The 27,041-nt window shown below is 39.5% G+C and overlaps 1 protein-coding gene across 3 annotated transcripts; it reads right to left on the minus strand.

Moving 5' to 3' along the window:
- Positions 1-197: 197 nt before the first annotated feature.
- Positions 198-25,750, minus strand: TSG101 (tumor susceptibility 101). Of its 3 annotated transcripts, XM_033154050.1 has the most exons (10): positions 25,566-25,607; positions 20,962-21,046; positions 20,159-20,224; positions 19,497-19,660; positions 18,875-19,001; positions 16,426-16,492; positions 14,426-14,523; positions 3,428-3,630; positions 1,902-2,141; positions 198-671 (listed from the first exon to the last, which is right to left on the minus strand). In XM_033154050.1, the coding sequence occupies exons 1-10, from the start codon at positions 25,605-25,607 to the stop codon at positions 582-584; spliced, it is 1,182 nt and encodes a 393-aa protein (XP_033009941.1). In that variant the 3' UTR covers positions 198-581. The 3 variants fall into 3 exon arrangements, with proteins under 3 accessions (XP_033009941.1, XP_033009937.1, XP_033009932.1); XM_033154046.1 differs by lacking the exons at positions 198-671; positions 1,902-2,141; positions 3,428-3,630 and adding an exon at positions 9,552-12,153 and having other exon boundaries at positions 25,566-25,750; XM_033154041.1 differs by lacking the exons at positions 198-671; positions 1,902-2,141; positions 3,428-3,630 and adding an exon at positions 9,552-12,156 and having other exon boundaries at positions 25,566-25,750.
- Positions 25,751-27,041: the final 1,291 nt, after the last annotated feature.

Consider the following 27,041-nt stretch of genomic DNA (forward strand, 5'->3'; position numbering starts at 1 on the left):
TCTATAATGGAGACTAAATCTGATCAAATGGGCAATGTGTCCTATAACTGACTAAACTAGCAAGGTAATTTTGAACCGGGGGGTTGATAACTGATCTGTAATTCTAAGCATAGTCCCCCTGAACAAAATGGGCCTTATTTCTACTGTGTAAGTATGCAAAGGATGAGACTAGAAAACAAACACATTTTATCCCAACCTGCTACTAACTTCTACGCTTTTATTATAAATTAATCTTGAAAGTACACGTATGAAGTTTCCAGCTACATTCTACATTAGACAAACTTGAGACTACAGCAGTAGCATTCATTACACAAATGTCTGTAGCTCCCCCCAAAAAGTGTTAACACAACAAATTTTTATTTAGCCATCAGCCCACAAATGCAAAAGGTTTACAGAGAATAGAAAGTGCATTAATAAAGCTAGTCCTTACCAAAAAAAGAAAAAAAGAAAATATATTATCCATTCAAAATATTTTACAAGTTGAATGATGTAATAACTTATTCTGGCCACTTACTGATTAAAAAGAAAAATAAATGAGGATATGACCGCTTGGACTACACCACTCTTCCCTAAGCAATAGGTCAGTAGAGATCACTGAGTCCTGCCGTTTTTCTTGCTTTCTGCATAAGTGCCCTCAGCTGAAACTGCTTGCGAGACAAGAGGCGGACATGCTGAAAAGAAAAAACAGGCCAGGGTAAATCATCTGAGCATGATCCGACAGAAGTTATAACATTTTAATTTGATCAACTTCAATGGGGTATCTTCATTACTGATAAAGGAATATTTAGGTCCAGATTTTGAATTTAAAGACAACTTGAAAAGTAAGATACAGTTGATGAGAAAACGCCAATCAAAATGGTATCAAAAGAAGCCAGATTATCTTCCACAAGGGCCAGGGCTTTCTCAGAGCATTCCACCAGGTCGGAGCCAACACTGTCACATGAGGCTAGGGCCCTGCAGGACCCGACTTCCTTCCGCAGGGCCTGTAAGACAGAGTTATTCCGCCTGGCCTTAAATCTAGCCTGATCCCCTATTCCTTTTCCCCCTTCCCTTTTTTTCTGAAGAAACCCTTCTGGGTCCCCATATTAAAATCCTTCCCTGGTCTCCCTACTGGCCTAGCAAGAGTAACTTGGCCAATTAACCCTGGTGATTCCACTGATGTTTGTTTTTTAATGCTGTTTTTAGCTGTTTGATTTGTTTTGTATTTGTTGTTAGCCGCCCTGAGCCCAGTTTTTGGACCGGGAAGGGTGGGGTATAAATAAAATATGATGATGATGATGATGATGATGATGTCCCAATAATTTCAATGGTGTACATTTTGACATTTTCAGATTCTTATAAATTAAATTTGTGTAATGGTGCATGTAACATATACCAGTGTTTCTCAAAGTTGGGTCTTCAGCTGCTGTTGGACTACAACTCCCATAATCCCTGACAACTGGTACTGCTAACTAGGGATGATTGGAATTGTAGTCCAACAACAGCTGAAGACCAAAGCTTCAGAAAACGTTTACTAGACACATGCAGTCACCCACACAATAGCTTGAATCGGCCCAAATGGAAAAAGGTAAAGAGGGCATTTGGTTGCCCATACAGCTACAAGCACATCCTCGGGACCCAAAGCTGAAACTGATCCTACAAAACCTGACCAGACGGTGCATTAAATACCTCACTCAGACCTGTTACAAGAAGAATATTTACACAGTGGTCCAACTCATCATGGGAAGACAAGTTATTCTGTTCTACAGTCACACTCTGGTACTATCCCAATGCACTTGAAAAACACTCCCCTCCTTCCCTACATTTGAAGAGGCATTAGTTAAGAACTAGGAATACAACTAGTATTGGTTTCAGTGGACCAGAAAAAATGAATATGCCTTTGAATATTTACTCAAACCTACCTTTAGAAAGATATCAAGATCAATAACTCCACGTCTCAATGCTTCACCCAGGTAAAAGATGGTATCTTCAATGGCATTTTCCTCAGCATACAAGTTCAGAATTTGTTTGTAAAGTGGTGCTGTAGGAACAATAACTTCATCTATGTCATTATTTTCTGACTGACTCTCCATTTTTTCCAAGGCAGAACTCAGCTCTTCGTCTTTCTTTTTCAGGAGGTCAATGTTCTTGTCAACTTCAGCCTAAAAAATAAAATAAAAATTATAGTTCCAATTACAGGTAGGTAGCCGTGTTGGTCTGCCGTAGTCAAAACAAAATAAAAAATACCTTAGAGCAGTGTTTTTCAACCACTGTTCCGCGGCACACGTGGGAAAAATTGAAAAATTCAAGAGAATTACTTTATATATAGTCAATATAGGCACAGAGTTAAATTTTTTAACATTTTCTAATGGTGGTGTGCCTCGTGATTTTTTTCATGAAACAAGTGTGCCTTTGCCCAAAAAAGGTTGAAAAACACTGCCTTAGAGACCAACTAAGTTTGTTCTTGGTATGAGCTTTCGTGTGCATGCACACGAAAGCTCATACCAAGAACAAACTTAGTTGGTCTCTAAGGTGCTACTGGAAGGAATCTTTTATTTTTTATAAAAATTATAGGCTTGTTTTAAGATGCCTTAAATCAACACCCTAAATTCATTTTAAAGTCCATGGAAGGGAGTCCCAGGCACCATGGGAAAGAGGTTTCCCTCCTGTCTTCAAACGCCTCCCATTGCATGTGAAGAAATTACCCCCATACTGCTCTGAGGGCAATAACAGCAAAAAAAAGTGTCTGCCTGGGGAAACTTTGGATCCATTGAATCCCAAACTCTCCTGTTCCCATAACATACCTCTGGAACGGGGGAGACGTACACTGTCCTGAAGCTGGGTACTCCGTTTCCTTTCCTTTTGGCACTAGATGGGAAAACGTGGTGGCAGGCAGACTGGGCAAAGGACAGGGTAGTTGCGAAAGGGAAAAAAACAGGATGGGTGCTACACCACCACCTTCTGCCCTGCCAGTGTAAGGCCGGCAGGACTTTGGATGTGGCAGTTTCTCTGCCTTAGTAGGATTGCGCCATAATGCTTTAAGAGTATTTATGTATGAGAACAGCAATTAACTGCTTTTGGGTGTTCTCAAAATTTCACCATTCCTGTGCTATCAACCTTAGACACAGGACAAATAAACACAGAGAAACTCAGCCGTTTTAAGACCACTCTCCTCACCTGCAAATAATCAATCAGTGGTGAGGAATAGCTGGCTAGAAAGAAAAGGGTTAATTTTTTCATCTCCTATAACTGCCTTACCTACCACACAATGGATGCCAAGAGCTACAGGCAGCAGAAGCTACTGCAAGGAAGGAAATGCTCCAGCTGCTTTGAGCAACCAAACAGGCTTCGTTGTTGTTTGAAAAGACATGGGAAGTAATGAGCCCAATGCTTTTAATTGCTTAAAAGGAAAAAACAAGGTATATGGCAAGCCTTTTCATTTGCTTACCACTTCCTGGTCTAGGCGAGTTACCATCTCTTCAAGCTTTTGGTGACCTTTTTTCAAGTCTTCCTCTGTGCGCTTCAAGGCATTGAGCTCTGCCTGGGCACGGTCCATTTCTTCTTTCATTCTCCATCTCAACTTATCACTGACTGCTGAAATAAGTGAAGCTCGAATGGTATCTTCGCTTATGGTGCCATCTCTGCTGGGACCTGTACAATAAGATTCAGTCACAGAATTAACCCCTTCTACCTCTGAGATTTGCAGGTCATGACAATCTGTTTGCAAAGGTATTTGAGGCTAAAAAAACTAGAGTATGTTATAACAGATTAATTTTCAGACATAACATTCCAAACGGTATCCATGAACTTCTAAGTTGCTTAATAATCTATTTTACTTAAGGAGGTTCTGCCCATCTTCTCACAGAGTGGAACTGTGAACTTGAACCAGCAAATATTTTTAAAGCAACCATAGAGCTTTCAAGTGTTAGCTAACTAACACATTGGCTAATTATCACAATGAAAAAAACATCAAGTCCTTGAGCACAGGTTTCGCTCTCAGCCACTCAAACTTTACTTTGGATACACCCCCAAATTCAAAATGTTTTAATGAAAACACAGAATGCTTCTGTCAGATTAATAGCCCTGGTTATTGTTTGAGGAACACTGAGTTGAGCTACAAACAATGAAACACTAGTTTATTTTTATACAAATATTTCTTTTGCTTTTGCATCAACCATCATATAAAATATCTACAGTCATTTTTTTATTACCAGTTCACATGAAAACCCAAATGTTTGCCATATACAGGATGGTCTTTCTTTATTAAAACCTTTCCTTCCAAAAACTCACATCCATGAATTCACATTGCATTCAAATCTACAAGTTTTTCACTGTCTCCTCACAGACAACACTGCCTGAAGAGTTTCCTTACATTGAGGACTTGAAATTTTATAAAAATGAATGCCCTGTCTTAATCACTACCGTTACTAATCTACAAATATATTGTAAGAAAGTATTTAATAAACTGTGTAGGTTCCAAACATCACAATTATATCAAACCTAGCAAGAATTAGCAACAGCACTCTAGTATAAAAATTGTATTTTACCTTAACACACCAACTCAAAGAGCCCCACAGGTTTCATATGCAGCTTGAATTTGCCACCATCCATGTGTTCTCTTAACATTAAAACTCTTCTTCTTACAGTCTCTTTCACAATTATCAGTCCATTCTTTTTGCTGTTGAGGTGTTCCCACTGTCCCAAATAGCACTTAGAATGTAGAAAGTATGGTATGGGTCCATCCCAGCAGTTTCCTGACCAGCCCACCTGCAGCAATTTTGTCCACTCAGCAAAAGTAAGCAAAGTACGGAAAAGGTCTGTTCATGATGTCATTTCTGGATCTGCTCTGTCTCGCTGCAGCTTCATTCACTCTGGTGGGATCTTCACACCAAAACAACTTTATGGAATCACAGTCTCTGACTGGAACTTCCGACTCCAGACTTGGGATTTCACTTTATGAGGATACATTGTTAATTCATTTTCAGTATTCCATTCTTCCTGCTTTCATTTTCTTTTCGTTAAATGGATATAAGCTTCTTAACTTCAGAATAAAATTAATGATGGATGAGTATCGCAATTTCATTTCTTCAGTACTTTAAAGTCTAATTACCAATTTCAGCGAACACCAGATTTTTATCTGCTCGCATTTCCATTCTTGTCTTGGGTTCATGTCCAACAAAGTTCAAAGTCTGACACTAATGTCCATTATATTGATCATTGCTCCATAAAGTCTTTCTGCTCTTCCCTTGAGTATGCATAGGCGTGGTATCATATGTAAGGAACACTGAAAACTGGTGTCAAATAAAGAAACCCTTCTGCGTAACAAATGTTGAGCAATTTAAACCAAAAATTATTTGAACACAAAACATTATTACAGCTCAGAGTTCTGCACATTGCTGATTCTAAACATTTGCGTATCATCTGAGTTCTCCCCATGAAGCTTTTATCCAAAAAACAAAACAAAAACACCTCTCCAGACATTGGCATTATTAATTTTCTATTATATTAAATGTATAATAAGAATACAGATTTTAATAATACATTCTTATGGGACAAGGGGCCCCCAAACATCCTGGAAAATCTCCCAAGACCAACACCTCCAAAAATGCCTCCCACTGTTACATAATTACTGGTATTTAACTTTTAATAGTTTCAACTCAAATTATATGCATATTTCTGAAGAATGAACAGGTATACAGTTACACTGATACATTCCCCTAGATGTATACAATTTGTAAGGCGAGCCCAAAGACATCAAAACTCATGTTAACAAATTCCTGCAGGTTCCAAAATGACAGCTAAGAAATAAGTGAAGACCAGAGTCAACATCTTTGGAAATTGTTGTTGCGTTGCTTTTAAAACAAGCCATATTCTCATTAAATATAAAAACATAGCTTGTTATTAAAACATTTATTCAAATACTCGTGCAACAAGAAAACGAGTATAATTCAGGCTAAAACAGAGATGGAAGCCAAGATATTGTTTGATATTCTTTTAGCTTTAGAGGGGCACCATGGAATGTGTTGTGTCATCAAGTGCTGTCCCAACTACTGAAAATACCCAAGGCAAAACAGTATGTAGTAGACACTCTATAATATAATCTCAGGTGATTTGAGTGAAGTGCAAACATTCAGACGTTTTAACTAGCCAAACATAGAAGTGTAACTTAAGTCATCTAAGCAAATATGTTTATGTACATCAAAAGATGTAACCCTCTAACCCCTCTCAACTGATTTAAGAATTCATCAAAGTTTGCATTTAAGAGATTAAAACCAGACTAGCTGCTATGTGGTAGGACAAATGAAAACAAGTATTCTGGCAGACTTAAGGTAGGTTTGCAGTGATGTCAGCATGCATTGCCAAATTCCAAGGAAGCCTGGTGATTGGGCAGATGAAAATGTGTAGAGCCCATTTCAACAACATAGTGATAACATACGCTAAGTTTTTGACAGGTGATGTGTACTATTTGGGAGCTACGCAGCACAAAGTGCCTGAAGATTACTTTTCATATTTTGCCCCCTTATCAATCAAGTAAACACACACTTACACATGCTCCTAATAAGAAGAGCAAGGGCTACTTTTGGTTGAATTTGAAGTACCATGTCAAATCACTAAAGAGGTTCTCTTAAGTGTCTTCCCCATTCACCCTGTGTTGCATATTCATCTACCTGAAGACAGCTGCATGCAAGAGTTTACTGCAGAAATTGGTCCTAAATTGCAACATGTTGCATCTTTTTCTTCTGAATGATCTAGATAACACTTTCAACAAAATAAATGGAGGTTCTGTAACTATCCATTTCTGTGTTTTCCATACCAAGTTTTATCTTCTTCTACTACTGTCTAGACTTGTGCTGTTTGATGCAAAATATTCAGAGTAAGAAAATCATGAAGGGAGTTTCAAAAAGTTACTTAACCTTATTTTGCTAATCCCCTGCTTCAGAAACTGTATTAAAACAGGGCAACAGCAAAAAAGAACAAAACCTCAAAAAAGAAAAACCTGAACAAAACGAACAAACCACTTGGCTCAGCTCAGTAAGCTGTGCTAAAGAGGAAGGTAAACACTGTTCAAAGCAACTATGAGTGATATCCAATGTTACTCATTCAGAAGTAGACCCATTTGGATCAATGGACTTAAGCCCATTTATTTCAGTGGGTCTACTGAATGCTAATTTAGGATTATCACCCTATATGGTTATCCAGAAAATGCTCTTGAAAAAGCCAGCAAAATAAAATCCTATTCAAGAGCTAGACCCACATTTTCCATCTCTCTCTGCCCCAGGTTTCTTTCCACCATAAGCATGTATCATATAAATATATCTTAGAACCAGTTACAACTTCTTGGTCAAAGCTGTTTATTTATGAAGCTTTTGTCCAGAGCTTAAATAAAGTCAGAGAAATAAGTGTCCATGTACAAATATGTGGTTTTAGATGTACAGAGAACAAGATAGGCTACCACCATATACCAATTCATAACAGGAGCACTTGATTTAAAGAGCACCTTCAAGAACATGAACCCTTAACATTTTCAATCACTTCCATAATTAGCCACCCTTAGAGAAGAGTTCCTGGCATGCAGCCATACGTCCAAGGGAAAACTCAGACATTTAACCTTTGCTATACAGAGTCTAGTTTCAGAACTGACCTTATGGTTCTGACCTTACAGTACTGCAGACTAGCAGTTGACTCAGACAGAAAAGAAACAGCCAAATATCAACATGGCAATGGAAGAAGCTAATGTTTAATTTAATTTAATAATGATGAATATATATCACCACCAGCAGGCCAATGGGAAATGTAGCGTAAACAAAGCAATAATGGTGTATTCCTCAATTATTAACTAGAAAAGAATTTTAATTATCTTTTCAGTTGACTTTTCAGAAGGGGTAAGATGTCAGACAAAATATTAACACTGAAAGATGTAAGTGCAAAATTAAGCAGACTAAATTGCTTTAGTTGTAGCAGAACTGCCAGAGTAGACTGTCCATTTAAAAGGATTAATACATTGTGGAAGTCCATCAGCTGGGGGTCCTATAACCAGTTTGAATGACTTCCAGAAAATACTGCCTTACTAGGCCTCTGTTTAGTTTAACTTCAGATAAGATATTTCTTCAGATAAGGTAGTAACCTCCACCCCCACCCCATCCCACCAATTAAGTACCTTAAGATTAACACCGCCATAAACCCTTAATATGCAGCTTATATCCTTGAGCAAAAAAAAAAACCAAAAAAAAAAAAACATTCTCTGAGAATAAAAATTGAAAGGAAAGAACATTGATATCAGCCTGGGGTCAGTCTTCACTGAACCTTTTACCAGGCAACGTCAGGAATTTAACCTGACACATCTTCAGCAGACAAAATATCTGCTCATTGAGCTATAGTCTCTTCTTTTTCAGACCCTCCTTCTAGCGGCAGAACATCCAAGGTTGGAGTGCCCTACATAATGGCCCCCATGAGCTGCAAGGAATTTCCAGCAGAAGGAAATTCTACCTTTTGCCCAGTAGAAGTGCTTTTCACTTGTGCATTGCGAGATCGGGATCCTGCTCCATGATAACATAAGTGAACTCTGAACACCTGAATGTTAATATATTTACGGAAAGAAATCTTAGAAGAATGAACGCTGATATCCATCTCTACTAGTCTTTTTAGGGGATTCCATTCTAATTATGTAAGTGCTACTTACGCCCCAAAGCTTAATTAAGTCTGCAAACCAGAGACCCTGTGGAATATGTTGCTCTGCTCACTGCTGTATTCCAGTATCCCTAAGAAACTGGAGTATTCCAACAAGAACAAAGAATCTTGTTCGTACAGATGTGCGAGCAAGGGAGATACTGTGAGCTAACATGAAAATATAAAAGCAAACTTAATATTTCTTGCTCATTCATAAACATGCAACATACTTGAAATACTATATACCAACCATATGTAACCATATGTAAACCATATACAGTACTCAACAGCAGTTAACAAGTGTTAACTGAATTTTAACAGCCCCAACAAAATGAAAACCATGGATTGAAAAAGCAATACTGTTTTGCCTCAAAGCTTTCCTTTGCATTCTCCCAAAAACCACCCCTGAGAGTAGAGGGAACCTCAAGAACAGTATGAGATGGGTGGTGAGGAAATGCAGTGGAAGGGGGAGATCAATGAGCTGTCTTGTGCAAGTAGAGGTCCTTTCAACTTATGTAAGACAAAGTCTGGATCCAAAGCTTTACTTTTATCTCATGTAGATAATGGTCACCAATTACTAGTAGCAGCAGCTCTTGACAGTTTTGCTTTAATAAAATTATGAGTAGTTGTAGCTTACTTAAACACACTATTTTTATACAACCTAAATATGGCTGAGGAAAGTATCACCATTTCTGGGATGTTTGACTGTGGGCTGAATGAAGCAGAGTTTCAACAAGTAGAATTAGCAACCCAAAGAACATCTTTCCTCAATCGTGTGTGTGTGTGTGTGTGTGTGTGTGTATGTGTATATATATATATATATATATATATATATATATATATATATAAAATTCGCATCATTCAGTACTAAGTGTTCACTAAAAAAGAATGTAAGGACTAAGAAATAAATACTAGTATTTTATTGTTAGAACACAAATCTCCAAGTTATACAAATTAGATGGATCAAACAGCATTGCCCAACATGAAAAAGGTAGAAAAGATAGGCCCTGATCCATACTGGAACTTAACGCCCCTACTACAAGCAAGTATTCAAGCTGAAGGCTGTAGTCAGTTGCAAACACCAGTAAGTGTTTGCCATGTCCTTAAGGGAATGAGCTGGACCACACTATAAACATGTAGAAATCTGCTCCTATCCCTCCCAAAGGCTATATAGTTCTCCCCCAATCTAGTGGAAAATTTCCAGAGTGGTATGCAAATAGAGGATATGTAAAAAAATATATAAATGTAATCCAAGCATTCATCTTAAACTGCAGTAAAGTTAAATTCTAGCAGAAGCAACATCAATATCTGTCTGCTACATTCTGTTCCTGTTGCCCTTGCACTCCAGAATCACATTTGTGCTAAATTTTAGCTTCCAACATCAACCTCCAAGATTGATATCATATTTGGAAGTATTGACCATTTAAAACCACAATACCAACGAATCCAGAATTTGTTGGGATATTGACCTGATTTCAGAGAAGCTGGGGAGGTGAAGTAAGCCACTGAAGTTAAGCTCTCTCTTGTTTGTGAAAGGAATTTAAAAGGCACATTACAGCATAAGAGCAATTTACATAAAATGTGCTACCGAAACACTGAAGGGTATTGTCTCACATGGCTTCATTCACAAACAACTCTCCTTAAGAATAATCAAGTTCACAGCAGGGTTCTTTTAAAATAAAAAAGCATATGCTTCCCTGTAATTTGCTTCCTAATAAGTACTAACAGTGATTGTGAAAAATGGTAGTTCTATTAGATTATATTTTAAAAGCAAATTCTGATGCAGACGATCTGCCTTTTTTTCCAGGAAAGGTGACACAGTAATGCCAAAGCAAAACATGGCAAAACTGTCATACAGTCACTGTCAGACAGTTCAACAAGCTTCAAGGTAACCAGAATATGTACCTTCACACAGTTTTAACAAGTGCCGTAACAGCTCTGGGCAGCCATGATCTTTTGCAATGAATGTCTTGCAGAGTAACATTTAAAACTTTCAGTGTCTAAAACTTATATAGGATTTTGGATGTGACATTCCTGGTTGAATAAGCCTTGAAGGAGCACCTGGTGCAAGCACGTCGTATGCTGGTTTTAGCACTTTCGAGCATAGGCTCTTTAACTCAGTTTCCCATTATGTCTGAAATTGGGAGCACTGGTTTAATGTTGATTTTCTAACCAGCATCTGAAATCTGATTAGCAAACTTGTATTAAACCACAATTCCCCATTTCAGAGGAAAGTGTGACTTAAAAGCAGCTAGGGCTGAACCTGGCACACATGGGGAGGCGAGAATAAGCTTGATGCTTATTCTTGCTTAATGAACTATGGTTTATTAAGAATTTTACCTCTGAGCCTGCCATATGTTAATAAACACTTATGAAGCATAAGTGATTAACATATAACTAGAGTAACATGTGAGTCCATGTATAATGAAGCCCTAATGCTTCAGTTTGTTTTCCTGCTGTAGTAAGAATCACCTTTTTCAAGGTTACATATTTTTTATGATGTTTTATTCTGATCTACCCACATAAAATAGCTTTGTAAGCTATTACTCTACCCATATTTTAGGTAGCTATCACCTCGTGCTATTCACTGAGCATTTTTAGGATGGGAATATCAATCAGGGAAACTAATAAACTGCTTGGCAGTGTCTTTAAGCACACTGTAGAAGCAAACTGAATTCAATGGGGTGGGGAAGTAAACAGAATTTTAAAAAACAGTTAAATATATCGGCAAATGTCTTACTGCAGTGGGTGCAGAACAATGCCACTAGCAATTACATTACTAAATTAATGCCCACCACCATATTAACAGTGCAATTCCACTGCCTGAAAATTCTAATTACCACCATTCACAACCTTCTAATAATCTGTCTGTAGAGGCCTTCCATACTTGCTTAAACTGAAATCTATTATTCCTTCTCCAAAGAAACAGTTAGATCAAAGTCTCCAAAACACTTAATAAATCCAAGTTGAAGACATCTGTGCCACTTTCAGACAAGAGAACACCATCTAGATGGAACAATCCTGGAGACTCTGGGACAAGTGAATCGTGTTTGATTATAATCCCTCCAATATGTTCCATAAAACTGCCGATTTCCTGATTAACTCTCTTCCTGCTTTTCTCCAAAAATTCATGGGACATCTCTTGGCGCCATACTTTGCGGGGTACAATATTAGACCAGACAAGGATGCTGTTCTTGAATGTTATCTTAATATGTTTTAAATCTTTCTTCATTTGTCTTATGATACAATAATCTTCATATGTCCCAAGGTCATTTCCTCCTAGATGGACCACCAATATATCAGGATCTGTTAGACGCCGCCGTGTGTGCAACAGGCTGGGTATCAACTGATCCCACGTCATGCCACTCTTTCCTAGCCAATGTAGTTTGGCATCCTCCAGTCGAATGCCCAACTGTGGGCCAAAGCTTCTTTCACGTGCTCTTTTTTCTGCCCAGAAAACGTAAGAATGACCACATATCCATACCTGTTTCTGCTTTCTTCTGCCATCTGCTATTAAGAGAACAAACACACATTAATGCTTCATAAATTTTGTGGCCCAAGCACCTCCTGAAAATTTTATTCAGTGTTGTCTGAATTATTCCATGTAAAAAATCAAAACATGAGACACCTCTATCTTAAAATACATGGCATAATAATCCATAAAGTCAACTCTTTATTTGAAGATTGGTGTGTAAAGTTTACAGGTAAAAATGTCTGTATGCAAGTTATAAGATCAATGGAAAGGAATGCATGCTCATGTACCCTTTTGATCAATCTTACAAGAGCAACTGAAATATCTTTTCTAAATGAAGTTGCTAACAATCCATTTAGATCTTGATAAAGCATAAAGGTTTCATAGGTGTGCTCTACTCAGAATGAAGTTCTTCCAGATTTTTTCCAAAATTAACAAAAGGTCAGGAGCAGAAGTCCATACCTTTCAAGCAGACCAAGCAGAAGAGAAAGCTTTGACTGTTAAGAAAGCCCAGCGAGCAGAATTATACTTCTCTATTAAATCCTATGTAGAAATTTATGTAACCAATTCTATGCTTTGCCTGACAGGTCATTAATTTTTGTTGCCTCTGTTTCTAAAAATTCATTTTCTGAACAAAACGCTAGAAAGCTTGCGCTAAGGATAGATTTTCTATTACTGCCCTGAAAGAATATTAATTTGATCTCTTCCAAACAACGTAGACCTCCAGTATTAAACTACAGAAAATTATCAGTTTTACATTTCCTCTGCAATTTTCAACTTGGGGCCTGTTACCTAAGCAAACACCTCACCTCTTATATGGCACCTGTACTATCAGATGGGGCACTGCTGAGCATATTGTACACTCCAGGGTGCACTTCAAGTGTTGTAGCTTCAGCCCTCTGGAATACGTTACCAGCTGAAATTAGACAGACACCTAGTGTCTTGATGTTTAGGCAGCTATTTAAAGTGTTTTTGTTTATGAAGGCTTTTCCTGACATGCAATCCAGTCAATTTTATAGACTATTAACTGTAAAAATGGTTTTATTGTTTTTAGAGTTTGCATCTTTTGTATTTGATCTTATTGTACATAGCTTCAATAGCATATGGCTCTGAAGCAGTCCATAGACCTGTAAAATAACAATAACGATAATAGTAATAGCTCAACAAAAGTGATGATAATTTTTGGAGTTCAAATATATTCTATGTGACATTGGACAAGAAAACAGTGGACGATGACGTGGCCTGGGATCTTGCAGTCTTTGTGCTAAATAATCATGTGCTTTCTAAATTATACTCTTTTGAGGATTTTCAAGTTTTTGCTTATCGCTAGAGGCAACAATACTTTCAGATTCTTAGGACTTCTCTCCTGAACAGGTTTGGTAGTTCTGGGCTAAGTATTAACACAGGTGAGCAAGCATTTCAGCACCCAAGAATTACATTGAATGTGAAACAGAAGAAAGCTGTTGATTGGCACCTTTAGCTTACAGATCAACAAACTTCACAAGATGAAGATCTGGTGATGGTAGCTGGGCTACTTCATGAACGGCACATCTACACTTGCACCACACACAAAAAGAGTAGAAAAAAAATCGCAGTTTCGGAGTGTACTGGAAAACACGATGAAGTTGAGGATAGCTTGGTTCGCTTCCAGTTAAGCACGGAACTCAACTGTATTTTCAGTGCTACTGACTCGACAGGAATCAAAGTTTCTTCAGTTCACATCATCCTTAGGTACTGTTCTCCATCCTTGGCTGACATAGCAAAAGGCTTGTAAATAGGCTGTAGTACTGCCTCTTGGACTGCAGTTACTCCACGCTGGCTACATGCCTCTTCATTCTTGTGCCCAAATGATGATGCTGTTCAAGTTCCTGGTGCATTCAGCGGTGTGATCAAATGAAACCCACCCCTTTCTCATCATTGAAAAGTTCATAACTACAAGATCATTCCCACAGTTAATAAGAACATAATAAATATGTAGGCTTTAAAAAAAAAAGCCTTCGGGCTTTAATTTATCTTGGATCTGCAAACATAATATTTTCAAACACATGTGAACTTCATTACATAAAACAGTTCAATAAAAATGAAGTTTGTTGAACAGTGAAAACAGTTAATGATTGTTCCATAAATCAAACAATGGAGAAAAATATGAACACCTAGCATGGTTAAAGTGTAATGTAACTGATGTTTTTGCCATGAGGCACTTAATGCCCATCTCAGAAACAGGTGTATTTGGATTTGCTTTTTGCTGTATATTTAGAATGAGCAATCTCATTATATCTGGAAAAAGACACTTTCAAAGCTACTCACCCACAGTAGTTACAGGAGGCTGAGAAGGGTAGTGTTGTGTGCTAGTTGTTGGTGGAAATGATCCGCTAGGGGGAGGGTAAGGATAGCTTGGGTAACCACTTGAAAGGGGAGGGGGAGAAAGACACGGTGTTATGCATTCTTTAGTTAATATTTCTATTCATAAGCATTTTTAAAAAACATTTAAACAATTTAAAATAGAAAAACAGAATCTAAAAAAGAGCCACTGATGCAGATATAAATGGTCAGAGTAATATTCAAGACCATGAGAAATTTGTTGTCACCCATGGGTTTCAGCAGTATCAATGTTTTAATCAATGTTATTCAAATATGTATAAATAAATTTCAAGTTCCTTGATCAAAGTTTCTTCACATTTGTGGATTAAAGCTGAAGACAGGTAGAGGCATTCAGTCTAATTATTCATGGTTCATTCTATGTTAGCAGTTAACAGGTTTTTACTTTGTTGCATTATTTTCATTAGAAAAGGTCTATGTTGCCTTGGTGGTTTCATTTGCAGAGGGGAGATTGAGCAGGCTCCTCCAACAGCCAGAGCATGTACACATTTCAGAGTTTCTGCATGCTACGTTACTTTCCTCAAAGGTTAGTGCCCTCTATTCCCACTCAGTTGGTGCCCTGCACTCCATTTTCAGCATCAGTTATATAATGCATATAGTGATGGCAGAACTAATAAGCCATCAATGAAAAAGGGAGATACAATACAGTACATGTGTGGGATTTCTACACTCAGAACTGTGTCTATCGTGAACAAGCCTTACTGTTTAATTCATTGTACCAACACTAGCCAACAATTAAAGGGAGAAAATGAGCCAATGTGTAGGAATAAAGCAGCCCTCAGCCCTCTTCTGTCTTCATACATTAAAAGAATATATGCAAAAGGCAGCAGCGTATTATACCAAGGTTGGTGTTAGACTTTAGTAGACTCTCAGATTGGGCCTCTCTCTGTTCCCCTGCCCAACAATGTGTCTTCCATTGGGCACTTCGCCCACCAATTCTGCTGCCACCAGTCATTTCTCACTCCCTCTGGTTGTGCTTATCCAGCAGATGGCAGCGGTGTTTTTGATGGAAAACAGGGTACTACTCAGCTCTGATCTTCAGCAGTAGATGGCTGCCATCTCCCATTTGTGAGCACTGCATTTTGGGGGTTCTGAGATGGTGGCCACCCACCATGGACTGGAGTTGAGTGGTAGATTGGCTCCCATATGAAAATGGCACCTGCTGGTGGAGGGAAGTGATTGGTGGTGGCAACAGCATTAGACAGAGATCCCAACGGTGGTGGAAATTCCAGGCAGGGTGTCAAAGGGGGTGATAGCAAGACTGGCATCAGCTCCAATGGGGCCCTGCCAGAACATGTGGGCTGCAGCAGTTGCTCCAGTACGTTGGGTTCTAATCCTGGGTCTGTTTTGGAATTGCTCCACCACCACTGCCCACACTGTCTATTGCTGGCTCCACCCTCAGACTTAAACATATTGGGCAGAAAGTCTGAAGGGGAAACTTACACACGTTCAGCGGAAGGTGCACAGGCTCCTCCATATAACTAGGAGGAGGGAACAGAGACACCAGGGACAGGAAAAAAAACGTAATAAAAGGGCTCTCATCAGGAGAGGATGCAGCCAAATAATGTTAAGAATGCAGGAAGCAAGCTGAAAAGTAATAAGTTATGTAAAAAGGCAAGAACATGAGTCATTTTAGAAGTATAGGTTTACAATGACACCAATTTTGTTCACTATACACGTAATCATTGCTTTTCTCAAATGAAGGGGCCTTAAATGCAACCAGGGTTTTTGATGACTATATTTAAATAACAATATATAAAAGACTCTGACTCAACACTCAGACAAAACTGAACTCAAGATGAATGGAATACAAATCTAATGTTTTTAAAGTCCATCACTCTCAATTTCAGAAATGGGCACAACATCACATTGTCCAATATTGCCAGTGTAGTCTATTGGATCAGCAGATTCAGCAAACCATAGCTTACCTTGGGTTAGGTGGTGGTCCAGGAGGGAAATGAGGCATTCCACTTGGCATTCCTGGCATATAGGAAGCTGTGCACAACAACAATTTCAAGCATTTTAACAATTTAGGATAGTGTTGTTCAATTATATAAAATTATCTTTACAAATAAGTAGTTAAAAATTAATTGGGTTGCCTCTACTCAAGGTAGATCCACCAAATGAATAGAAATAATGAACTTAGGTTTATTCCTTTCAATGGGTTGAGTACAACTTAGTTGAATACATCCCACTAGGCTGGATCCAGACTTCCTGTGAGCAGAAACCTTCTGGGGGAAAAGGCAGAGGCAATTTTAACCTATTCCTTCCTACTATTTCTGACCCCTGAAAGTTGCTCTGGAGGACTGGTGGGGGTATTCTATGGAAAACCATGGAAGTTGGCGCTGAGACAAGAGGCAATAATCACTTCCCCAACTTCCTCTAGCACGTCTCCACTGAACCTCAGTCCCTTTTTGGAACAGAAGGAGCTGTTTTATTAATAGAATAACAACTATTGATGCAGCCCATTTGTAATTTCTACAGTTGTAAAGGTTATTTTTTAATAGCCCGCATGAAGAAAATGCAAAAGAAAAGAAAAAAGAAGTCTTCTTGACCCCTGCCCCACCTTCAGAATAAGCAAACAGCAGCCCAGGAAGCCAATCCTGTTCCTAGTCTTCCCTGTTGTGCTTGCACTTACTATGCATTTCAGTTACTTTACTCTCGCTGCACAAGCCAATTCAGAGTGTTCATTTATCCCATTTTTTCCTTACAAATATTCTTCTCCTCCTGCAGTCTGGGTTTTTCCCCTCCCAAAGCGGATAGTAGGGGGAGACCCCATTGTGCTACTGGGAGTCCTTCCACTGGCTCCTGCTAGTGCAATTGTTTAGTACATTAATTGAATCCAGTCCTCTATAATCAGGGAGTCCTTACAAACAAGCCATTGTTAAAATGAAGCAATTAATCTAATAAAGATTAAGATGCTCATACTACGAGCTGGATCTACAGAGTTGGTTCCAGAATTGTGCGGGGTAAGGTCCACTTGTCCCCTCCTCCCAACTGCAGCTCACTACACCCCTTCCAAAAATCACCTGAAATTTGAGGGAGTTTCTGGAGTGGTCCAACATGGGAAATGAGGGAGAAATCAATGAATTAGATGTGATATGTGTCTTGCATTCATTAAGTATAAGTAACACACCCCACACTCCAATTTAAGACAATTAAGACTGCACTTTGGGGCTTTCCCCATTATGTTATATCTCTCACTGCACCAACTCTACATTCAGTCCAATGAAGAGTTCTGGAGAACCTGAAAACTTGCTCACTACTAAAATTACATTTCCAAGGGTCCTAATGAAGCTATTTCCCAACTGTGGTTTTGCACACCCCCACTCCACACACCCAGTGAAGACTAGGACAGCTACTTATGATTTTTAAAGTGATGGTGTCAAAGCACCAGTGTTACTTTCAAGCTGGCAATATATAGCTTTACTAGTTCTGAAGTCAAACTCCTGGCTATTCTATATTTGGCTGACACCTACTGGCAGAGATGATATTCTCTGGTGGTAAAAAGTACTGTACAATGAGAAAGCTTTTTGCAATGCTAAAATGGCAGAAAAGAAAGCAAATTTAACTTTCCTCGAGTGTTCGGCATTGGTACATCAAACAATGACAGGTTTTTGTTCTATAAAATGAATTTCCCTACAATAACCCCCATTTTCAAACTGGTATAAGTATACATTTCAAATAAATGCTCTACACATCTTGTAAAATAATACAGTACATTCTTGCAAAATGATTAACAGTTGTAAGAACATCTTTTTCTCAGAAGTTGAGAGCAATGGAACATAAATGTGTAATTATTAAGACACCCAAAAATTAGATACCAAAGTGAGTTTTTAATTTGATTTGCAATTAAAAGAAAATTAGTATAAAGGATGCCAATATAACTCTGCTTGCATTATAAAATAAATAAGTTTCAAAAACAATGACATATGAAGATAAAGGTATTGATAGTGGCAAAATATTAGCATAAATAATGTTTGAAAATAGATCAGGGAACAAATGAATTGTAGCAACGTTGTTGAGTTTGTAGTGTGGGTGCTAAGAAACTGAACATCTTTCATTGAAATTTATTTATAATCAAAACAGTTATTAGACAACCTGCTCAAAATATCTAGCCTAATTCTCTGCATTTAAATAAACCAAACTCTGAGCTGCTGGTAGCTGAAAAATATTACACAGAATGAATATTGGCTATACAACTTGTGCTCTGGACTGGGCAACTGGCAGCAGGGATACTTTATGTTTTAACCAACAACATAACTACATTCTTAGAAACTAATACTACAATAACAAGGTCCTTTCAACAATACACCGTGCCATTATTCTACTTGTTTTCATTGCAATTTACAAGTATATGGGGTACAAGCTACTTACAGTTTGGTGGTCCTGTTGCCTGGTAAGGTGGGTAGGCTGCTGAAATGGTGGGCCGAGAGAAGACTGGAGGTTCTTCTCCAAACACCACAATCATCACCTGGATCAAGCCAATCAAATCTGATTGTGGCTAAGGGGAAAGCATATAAAAATCTATTTGCTTTTTTAATTCCACAAAGATTAACAATGACAATGCATCCATCACCTTGTCAGTTATAAGTGGTCATTTGGTTACTCTATTTGTAGGTTTTGGTCAAGTATATTCCAATTCAGGTGCAATCACTAACTGATAAAAATAAAAGTGCAGCATATCACTGAGAAAGTGCTGATGAGAATATGAATCCTAATCCCACATTAATTATCGGCAGCAATTAGACATTTTATGGCAAGCCGCATTTCAACTGCAGGTCTCATGAATGGAGATCAAATATGACAAAAGCAGTAAGACAATTAGTACTATGTAAGAGTGCTAAGATTTTACTCAACAGAGACCCCAGTTTCCCAATGTCACATCTTTCTGCTATAACAAATGACCAAAGGAGAAAGCAGAATATTAAACAAAACTGCTACTTAAATGGTGAAATAATTTAGGGCTAATGGTTAAGAATTTTATAATTGTACTTACATGTTTCCATTCATGTAGATATGGAAGGTATATCTTGCCATTTGCATCCACGTGCTTCCCAGTTTTAATTGTCATCGAACTAGTTGGCTTAACAAAACAGATTGGTGGATTGTATGGATATGTATCCAACAGCCACAGACATATTGGGATATTGTATGTGTTACCTGAAGAAGTTATTTTTAAAAAAAGATGAATGCATTATTATTTTCTCCTTCTGACAATATATTTTAATGCTGTGAAATAGGAATGATTACAAATGCTGCCCTTGGAATGATGGAAGGCCTTCTACCCTCCACTAACAGAAGCAGGCTGCCCTCCAGTCCACTGTTCTGGAAGTCTCCTTGAGCCCCTCTCCCACGCACCCGCCCCAAAAAACCTGGTCTTGGTTTTCCCATCATACCTCTGGATGGGATTTGGGGAAAGAACAGGGTAAATGAAGGGAGGGGAAATTCCATTGCACACATTGTGCTAATGAAAAAACTTTGTTGGACGCTGCATAATTTTTTTTGAAAATCTCCTGTAGATGGCAACACAAAACAGTTGTACAAAGGTCCAAAACTAAGAACACAACATTCAGAACAAGTTAGTGACCAAGCTGATCAAAGTAAATGATGTATGCTTTCAAGTAATGTACTGGCAATCTACCCAAGAGAAATACATACCTTTGTAATTTACAGGAATGGTTCCTGTGAGGCTCATCAGTTCTCTTGATGAACCATCATTAAAAACTGAAAAGCAAAAAAACAAAACAAAAACAAAACAACCTTATGCAACCTGTTCATTTTATAGTCAGATAACAAAAGTTTCATGCATGCTTGACAAAATAAATATATAATCTTAGAGATGACTTTTTTTTCAAACACTTCTCTATATACAAGCAACATCTTCTAGGAAAATGAACTAATAACACCACACAATAAGAAATGGTGAGCAAATTATTGTGTGACACAGGCAGATCTGCTCCATACAATTCTAGCATCTATGAAAAATAAAGCTGCCATAAAATTGCTATTGTAGTTGTCAGCCTTCAAAGCAAAGCCTAAAAATGAGCAATGTTATTTCCATGTCAGGTGGGGGGTGGCTGTGGTACTCCAGATGTTGCTGGACTACAATCCCATCATCCCTGATCATTGGCTTTGGAAGAAAAGGTTTCCCTATTGCCATTTTGCCAAAAAGCATGTCTCAAATAATCAGCACAGTACAGGGGTGGCTAACCTTTGGTCCTCCATATGTTGCTTAACTATAATTCAAATCTTCTCTGACTACTGGGTTTGCTAGCTAAGGCTGGCTGTAGTCTAACAAGATCTGGAGAACACCAGGTTAGCTACCCTGGTATAATACATTATCTTATTTCTTCTTTGTCATACAATTTATTACACAAAATATGATATACTGATAGGAAAAGGACATAGGCTAGCTAACAAAAATACTGTACAAAAAAGAAAAACATAACATAAAAACTCACCATATCCATCCATTACAGGCTTGAGGTCTTTGTACTGGGTAATAACACTGACAATTTCCTGAACAGTCAAGTCTCTGTACTTGTACTAGGGGGAAATAGATTTTTGAAAATCTTAAAGCTCCACTAAATACAACTTTCACTGAAAACATTTAGACTTCCTTCAACACAACTATAGTGACTAGAGAACAAGATCTGCACAGTCTTCCACAGCAGGTAAGATACTGTAACTACTTTTGTATATAGAACCCCTTTGCTGAATTACAGCCAGAGATTATAAACTTGACCTTCCAGGATCAAGTATAAGTGGTATGTCATGGTGCAAAGTGAATCAAACTCAATTCTACAATTAGGATGCTCAAGTGAAATGAGACTTCCACAAGCCAACATGTTATTCATCTTGTGGTAAGCTGACGCAGTTCTACAAACAAAATGAATACACTTATGAATTAATGTAGACCACTGAACAGATTTTTAAAATTGTTGATGGCAATGAAATAAATAGAGGATAGTGTCTCTATGACAGAGGCACATATTTAGTCCAACATCTCTGCAAAAACCATCTTTCTCTACCTCAGCCACCCACACACACAGCCAACTGATCCAGAGCACTCCCATGTCCCACACTTATCCCTGTAGCCTCCCACTTTCCACTGGACAGCAAAAAACAAACAAACTGATTCCTTCAAGCTCCTCTTTCAAGTCCACTATCAACTCTGCTCACCTACGTCAGCAATCCCAGTTCACAACTACCTGTTCTTAAGGTTGCCTTGTATGAGAAATGCATCCAGAAGACAAAAATGTATCCAGAAGTTAGTGATCTGTTCCTTCCCCCTCCCTTGCTCTTGTTAAGTTTTTTTGATTGTGTGAGAATGGTCTTTAATGGCCTGAGAAAGTTGGGAGGAGGCAAAGCCCCCCCCCCAGCTGCCTTAATCAGTTGGGAGGATAGTGCTGGGAACCTTCTTTGACATTGGACATTGTTTTGAGAAAGTAAAGCACTGGGAGGAGGTGGCTAATGGATGATCTGCACATAGCCAGTCTGGCAAGCCACACCTGCTATCTATGGTTTGGGCAGAGTTTCTTTGAAGCTCGTACACGGACTGATCGGCTGCAGGGCTGTGCAAACTGAGGCTACCTGGGGGAGTCGCTTTGCCACTTCTTGAGGGCTTCCAAGTGGCAGATTGAAGTGTTTGCTTGGTATGTATACATTGCTTGCTGTTTGAGAATAAAATCTGTAATTTTCTCCTCACTTGTGTATTTTGTATTGCTTCTGAATCTCCTTTTAAAAGAACCACCTTGCCTTTGGCTGTAAGACCAACAGCGGTCAATTTCTGTGGCCTCACTGCGCAGAAAGCAGTACCAGAGTTTGCAATGCCTTTATGCATTATAATATAGATTTAGTCTGTGATCTGCTAACATGGCCAAGTAAAATCAGCTGTGCAGAGCCAGCTAGCAATGTACTAGTGTCTTTTTACCTTTAAGGCAGTCACCAACATTCATGTCCAATTAATTACCAATATATTTGTTTATCTGAAGACAATGAGAGTTATGCAGCCACGAAAAAAGAGAATAATGCAAGAATTAATATTTTAAGAATTATGAGTAAAATCCATGTTCTACACAACACTAGCACAACATTTAGAATGCTCTTCAACAAGTTCAAATATTCAATCCTATGGTTTATCACTAATTGGATAAAATCAGTCTAAACAAAGGGAGGAATTCATTGTCACACTAGCACAAACATTCCATCAGTGCAAGATTTTCTACCTGCAGAACAGAACAATATGCCCTCTCCTCCCCCCCCCCCCAGTCTTGTGCTAGCTCCCGCTATTGCACCCACTTAGTTGAATCTGGCCCAAAATATCACAGTGCTAGCCCAGAAACAAAGATGACATGCAAACTTCTACTTATAACCTTTAACTACAAAAAACTGACAAAATACTGTCCCCACCCTCAGTTAGAAATGCATGTTAAAGGTTAAAATCACAGGTGTCTAATCAGGCAATGATGCATTCTTACATTCTACTTCCTCCTCTTCATTCAACTTGTTACAAAGTAGTAAGGTTTCGCAACTTACTTGCCAATTAAGTATAGAATGGATCAGAAAATCAGGGGAGAATATGAACATCAAACCTGCTGACCACTTAAACTAGCTTCATCCAACTAAAGCAGGCTTCCCCAATCTAAGGCCCGTGGACCAGATACGGCCTGGGACTCAGTTTTCCAGCCCCTCGCGACCCCCACCGCCCGCTGCCGGTGCCCGCATTTGGGGCGGCGGAGCACCGGAAATAGCTTGTGTGCGTGCGTACAGCCTCCGCAGACCTGAAAGTACACTGGAAATGACGCTTGCGTATGTGCACACAAGCTATTTCCAGCACTCCATAACCCGAAAGTGCGCCGGAAATAGCACACACGCTCCCCCACCCTCCAGCCCACAACGCGATCGGAACTGGAGGAACCAGCCTGAGCCTGGGTAAGTTTGGTGACTCCTGAACTAAAGGATCAGCTGGATGAGTAAGACTGCTGTTCTATACACATTTACTTGGGAGTAAGTCCCACTGAACTCAAGTGAACATGAGATGTAAGGCTGCAAATTTAAGTATGCTTACCGCTCAATTCCTATACATGTTTACCATTGTACCTCTGGTTATGTACTTAATTTGTTCCAGAGGTCCGTTCTTAACCTGAAGCACTACTTTAGCTAATGGGACCTCCCGCTGCTGCTGCGCCACCAGAGCACGATTTCTGTTCTTATCCTGAAGCAAAGTTCTTAACCTGAAGCATTATTTCTGGGTTAGCGGAGTATGTAACCCGAGGTACCACTGTACTCATAAGTCAAAACCAGGCAAAGGGCCTTCTTAGTGGTGGCATCCACCCTGTGGAACGCACTCCCATCAGATGTCAAGGAAATAAACAACTATCTGACATTTTAGAAGACATCTGAAGGTAGCCCTGTGAAGGGAAGCTTTTAATGTCTGATGTTTTATTCTGTTTAATATTCTGTTGGGAGCCACCCAGAGTGGCTGGGGAAACCCAGTCATATGGGTTTGGTATTATTATTAATAATATATTATTATTATTTTCAATATTATTATTACTGAATTCAATGAAGCTTACTCACATGTAAGAATCAAGATTAGATTAAAATTAAATGGCACTATTTTGGTTATTCTGTAAGTACTATGCATTAATAATTATTAAAGAAGGAATAGGAGTTTGTGTTTTCAATGAACTTAATTCCACTGTAGCACAGCAAGTAAATATACAGTAGAAACTACTTCATTTATTAACAATTTAACAACAAACCTACATTGCATAAAAAGCAATTTAACTGAACTTTGGTTTGATACTGATACCAGTTTGGCATTCTCATCCAGGTTTTATCATGAATCTAGTCACCTTTCATCAATGTTCAGAGCCTTTATGTTCTACTGATTTCAACAGAACAAAGAACATTAACAACCTTCTCCAAATGAAATTCCCAGCACAAAAATGCTGCTTATACAAGGAATTAGTGAACTAAGTGGCTGGGTGGCATCCTTTTCTTTGTAATCGACAGACAGGTATTTCCATTATAACCTAGTAAATTTAATCCTATAGTAAATTTCTTACTTTTGAGTGTTTGAAAATTAAATGTTTTTAACACTATCTGTGTGCTAAGTACCTTAGAATCATTAAAGCTCCCAAGTAAACTGTACCCAGCTGCTGCTAACAGAAGGCAAACTGGAACCTACTAGGCCAAGTTCAAAGTTTTTATGTTAATTCACAATTTGGGCCCCAAGTACCTTATAATGAACCTTGATCACTGAGATTCTCTGATGGTAACAAAACAACTCCTTCAACAACCTGAATGATCTCTGCTCACTTGCTGAGTTACATACTTAATTTTTAAAATGTAGTAGTAAAAATACAACTAATACTGTACAACTAATAATACAACCAAATTTGTGTTTATTTAGACTTTAAAAACTCCCAAAGTACTTGCTTACTGGTTCCCATGATTCCTTTAGCGACTAAAAGCTTAGTCGTACCCATATTCCTCATTTCAGAACGGAATTTAGCTTTAAATAAGCCGCAAAGGGCAGCAAATGATTCCGGAAACCCACAAAAACAAAACACCCAACTGAAAACTTGGGAGAGGTCGCAATACGCCCATTATTTTCCTGTAATAACTAGGGAGGCCTCAAAGAGTTAGCAAAAGGCGTTGGGCGCTAAGCGTGATCCCTTTTTGGACTGGACAGACCAGGGACTATTTCGGCCGCTCTTTCCCTTTGCGGACTCCCAGGAGGATCATTTTCGCGACCCACTTGCGCCCACGAAATAGAGACCCTTCCCATTCCTGCTGCCAGAGAGTCGGCCTTGTTTATTCATGTCTGGCTAGGATATTTTTGTGGGTTTTTCCCCCCAGGCAGCAGGAAGAAGGGAAAGCTAATGACTCAGGAGGAAGTTTCGCTCGGGAAGCGGGGTGAGGTGAGGAGAGAGGGGCGGGATGGAGGCCGAGCCGCCGGGTGGGCAGGCGGGGAGGAAGCCCCGAGGTTGCCGCTGCTGTTTTTCCCCCGGCAGAAGCCCGCTGGGAGGGGCTCCCCGGCCGGCCTCGCCGTTACCTTGCCAAGCATCTTCTTCAGCTGGCTCTCCGACACGGCCATGGCGGCGGCGGCGGCGGTGGGCCCTGCCGGCCGCCGGTGGTCGTCGTTCTGCGCCCCTCCTGCCGCTCCTCCGACTCCTCGCGCGAACGAGGAAACCTGCCCCGGCCTCCCTTCCGGTACTTCCTTTCCACCCGTTTCCGCTCGGCGGTGCGACCCGACGTCACTTCCGGTGACCAGGTGCCGCATGCGCGTGAGCATAGATTGCGGTCACTCACGAGCCCATAGAGATAGCAACGTGAAGAGGGTCACGCAGGCGGCGGCCTAGTTTTTCTTTTCCCCCCCATATGGATTCTCAGTTGTATAAAAGCACTGAAAGGGAATGGAGCATAAAATGTAATCATTCGGTTGGGATGGCGTGGGGGGGGGCGTAATTTAATTAGACTTTCACCATTCCCTTTTTCTTTTTTTCTCCACAACTGGGAGCGTTTTGTGTATGTGCTTTGTTTTTTACAGAGAGAAGTACCGTATTTTTCAATGTATAACACGCCCCCGTGTATAAGATGCCCCCTATTTGGGGGGATTCAAAATTAAGAAAATACCCATGTATAAGATGAGCCCAATTTTAAAACATTAATTTCAAGTTAAAAAATCCTCGTCTTATGCACGGAAAAGTATGGCAAGTCCTCTGTACCAGAAATGATAGTGGCTGATTGTAACATTTGTGCCATTCAATAAAACAATGGGACCACTGACTGCTATATGGAAAGGAGAGTAGTTCATTGGGAGAACAAATGCTTTGCATGCAAAAGGTCCCAAGCCAATCCCCAGCACCTCTATGCAAGGCTGGGAAAGACCTGCAGGGTTGCTGCCAATCACGGTAGAGCAGGGGTCAGGATTGTTTGCCCCTCCAGATGTTGCTGAACAACATGAGACCAATGGTGGGTCTGATTGTCAAGGTGTTTTTTGCACATGCTGTACAGGGAAGTGAGGAGCAGATGGGGCTTGTCGACTTGGGAAGGTAGCCCTTCCAGGAGAAGAAAAACTGGTCCTAAGCCTCTGCTGCCTTGCAGGATATATTCGAGAGAAGAAAAGTAAACCCCGCACAAATCTGGAGCAGAGTCTCTAAGATGGTTGAATGGCGCCTTGTATGCCTTCTCCTGGCAACTCCTGCAGCCAAGCTGGTGCCAAATGTGTTGCTCCGCTTTCATTTGGACCACATCAGCAAAGCTGAGAGGGGGGTCTTGTCATCTGGGCAGCCCAGAACTTCCATGCACACTGCCAGGCTTGCACCCACTTTGGTGCTGCAAATGCAGCAGTTCAGCTTCACCCACAGAGGCCCACTTCATTTTCTCTTGAGGCAGATGGATGCCAACAACATATCCCATCAACCCCAGACTGCATGGCTAATAGTCAAGGAAGATGGGTACTGTAGTCCAACAATACCTGGAGGGCCAAAGATTCCCCCTCTCTTGGTGTAGACAACACTTGAGCTTG

The sequence above is a fragment of the Lacerta agilis genome, chromosome 1 (genome assembly GCF_009819535.1).
Source record: "Lacerta agilis isolate rLacAgi1 chromosome 1, rLacAgi1.pri, whole genome shotgun sequence".
Lineage (NCBI taxonomy): Eukaryota > Metazoa > Chordata > Lepidosauria > Squamata > Lacertidae > Lacerta > Lacerta agilis.

Coding starts and splice junctions, on each gene's coding strand:
- TSG101 (XM_033154041.1), bottom strand. CDS start 25,607: ATGGCCGTGTCGGAGAGCCAGCTGAAGAAGATGCTTGGCAAG. Junction 16,493..18,874: donor GGCAACAGGACCACCAAACT/GTAAGTAGCTTG, acceptor TGTTGTGCACAG/CTTCCTATATGCCAGGAATG. Junction 12,157..14,425: donor GCCTCCTGTAACTACTGTGG/GTGAGTAGCTTT, acceptor TTCTCTTAATAG/CAGATGGCAGAAGAAAGCAG.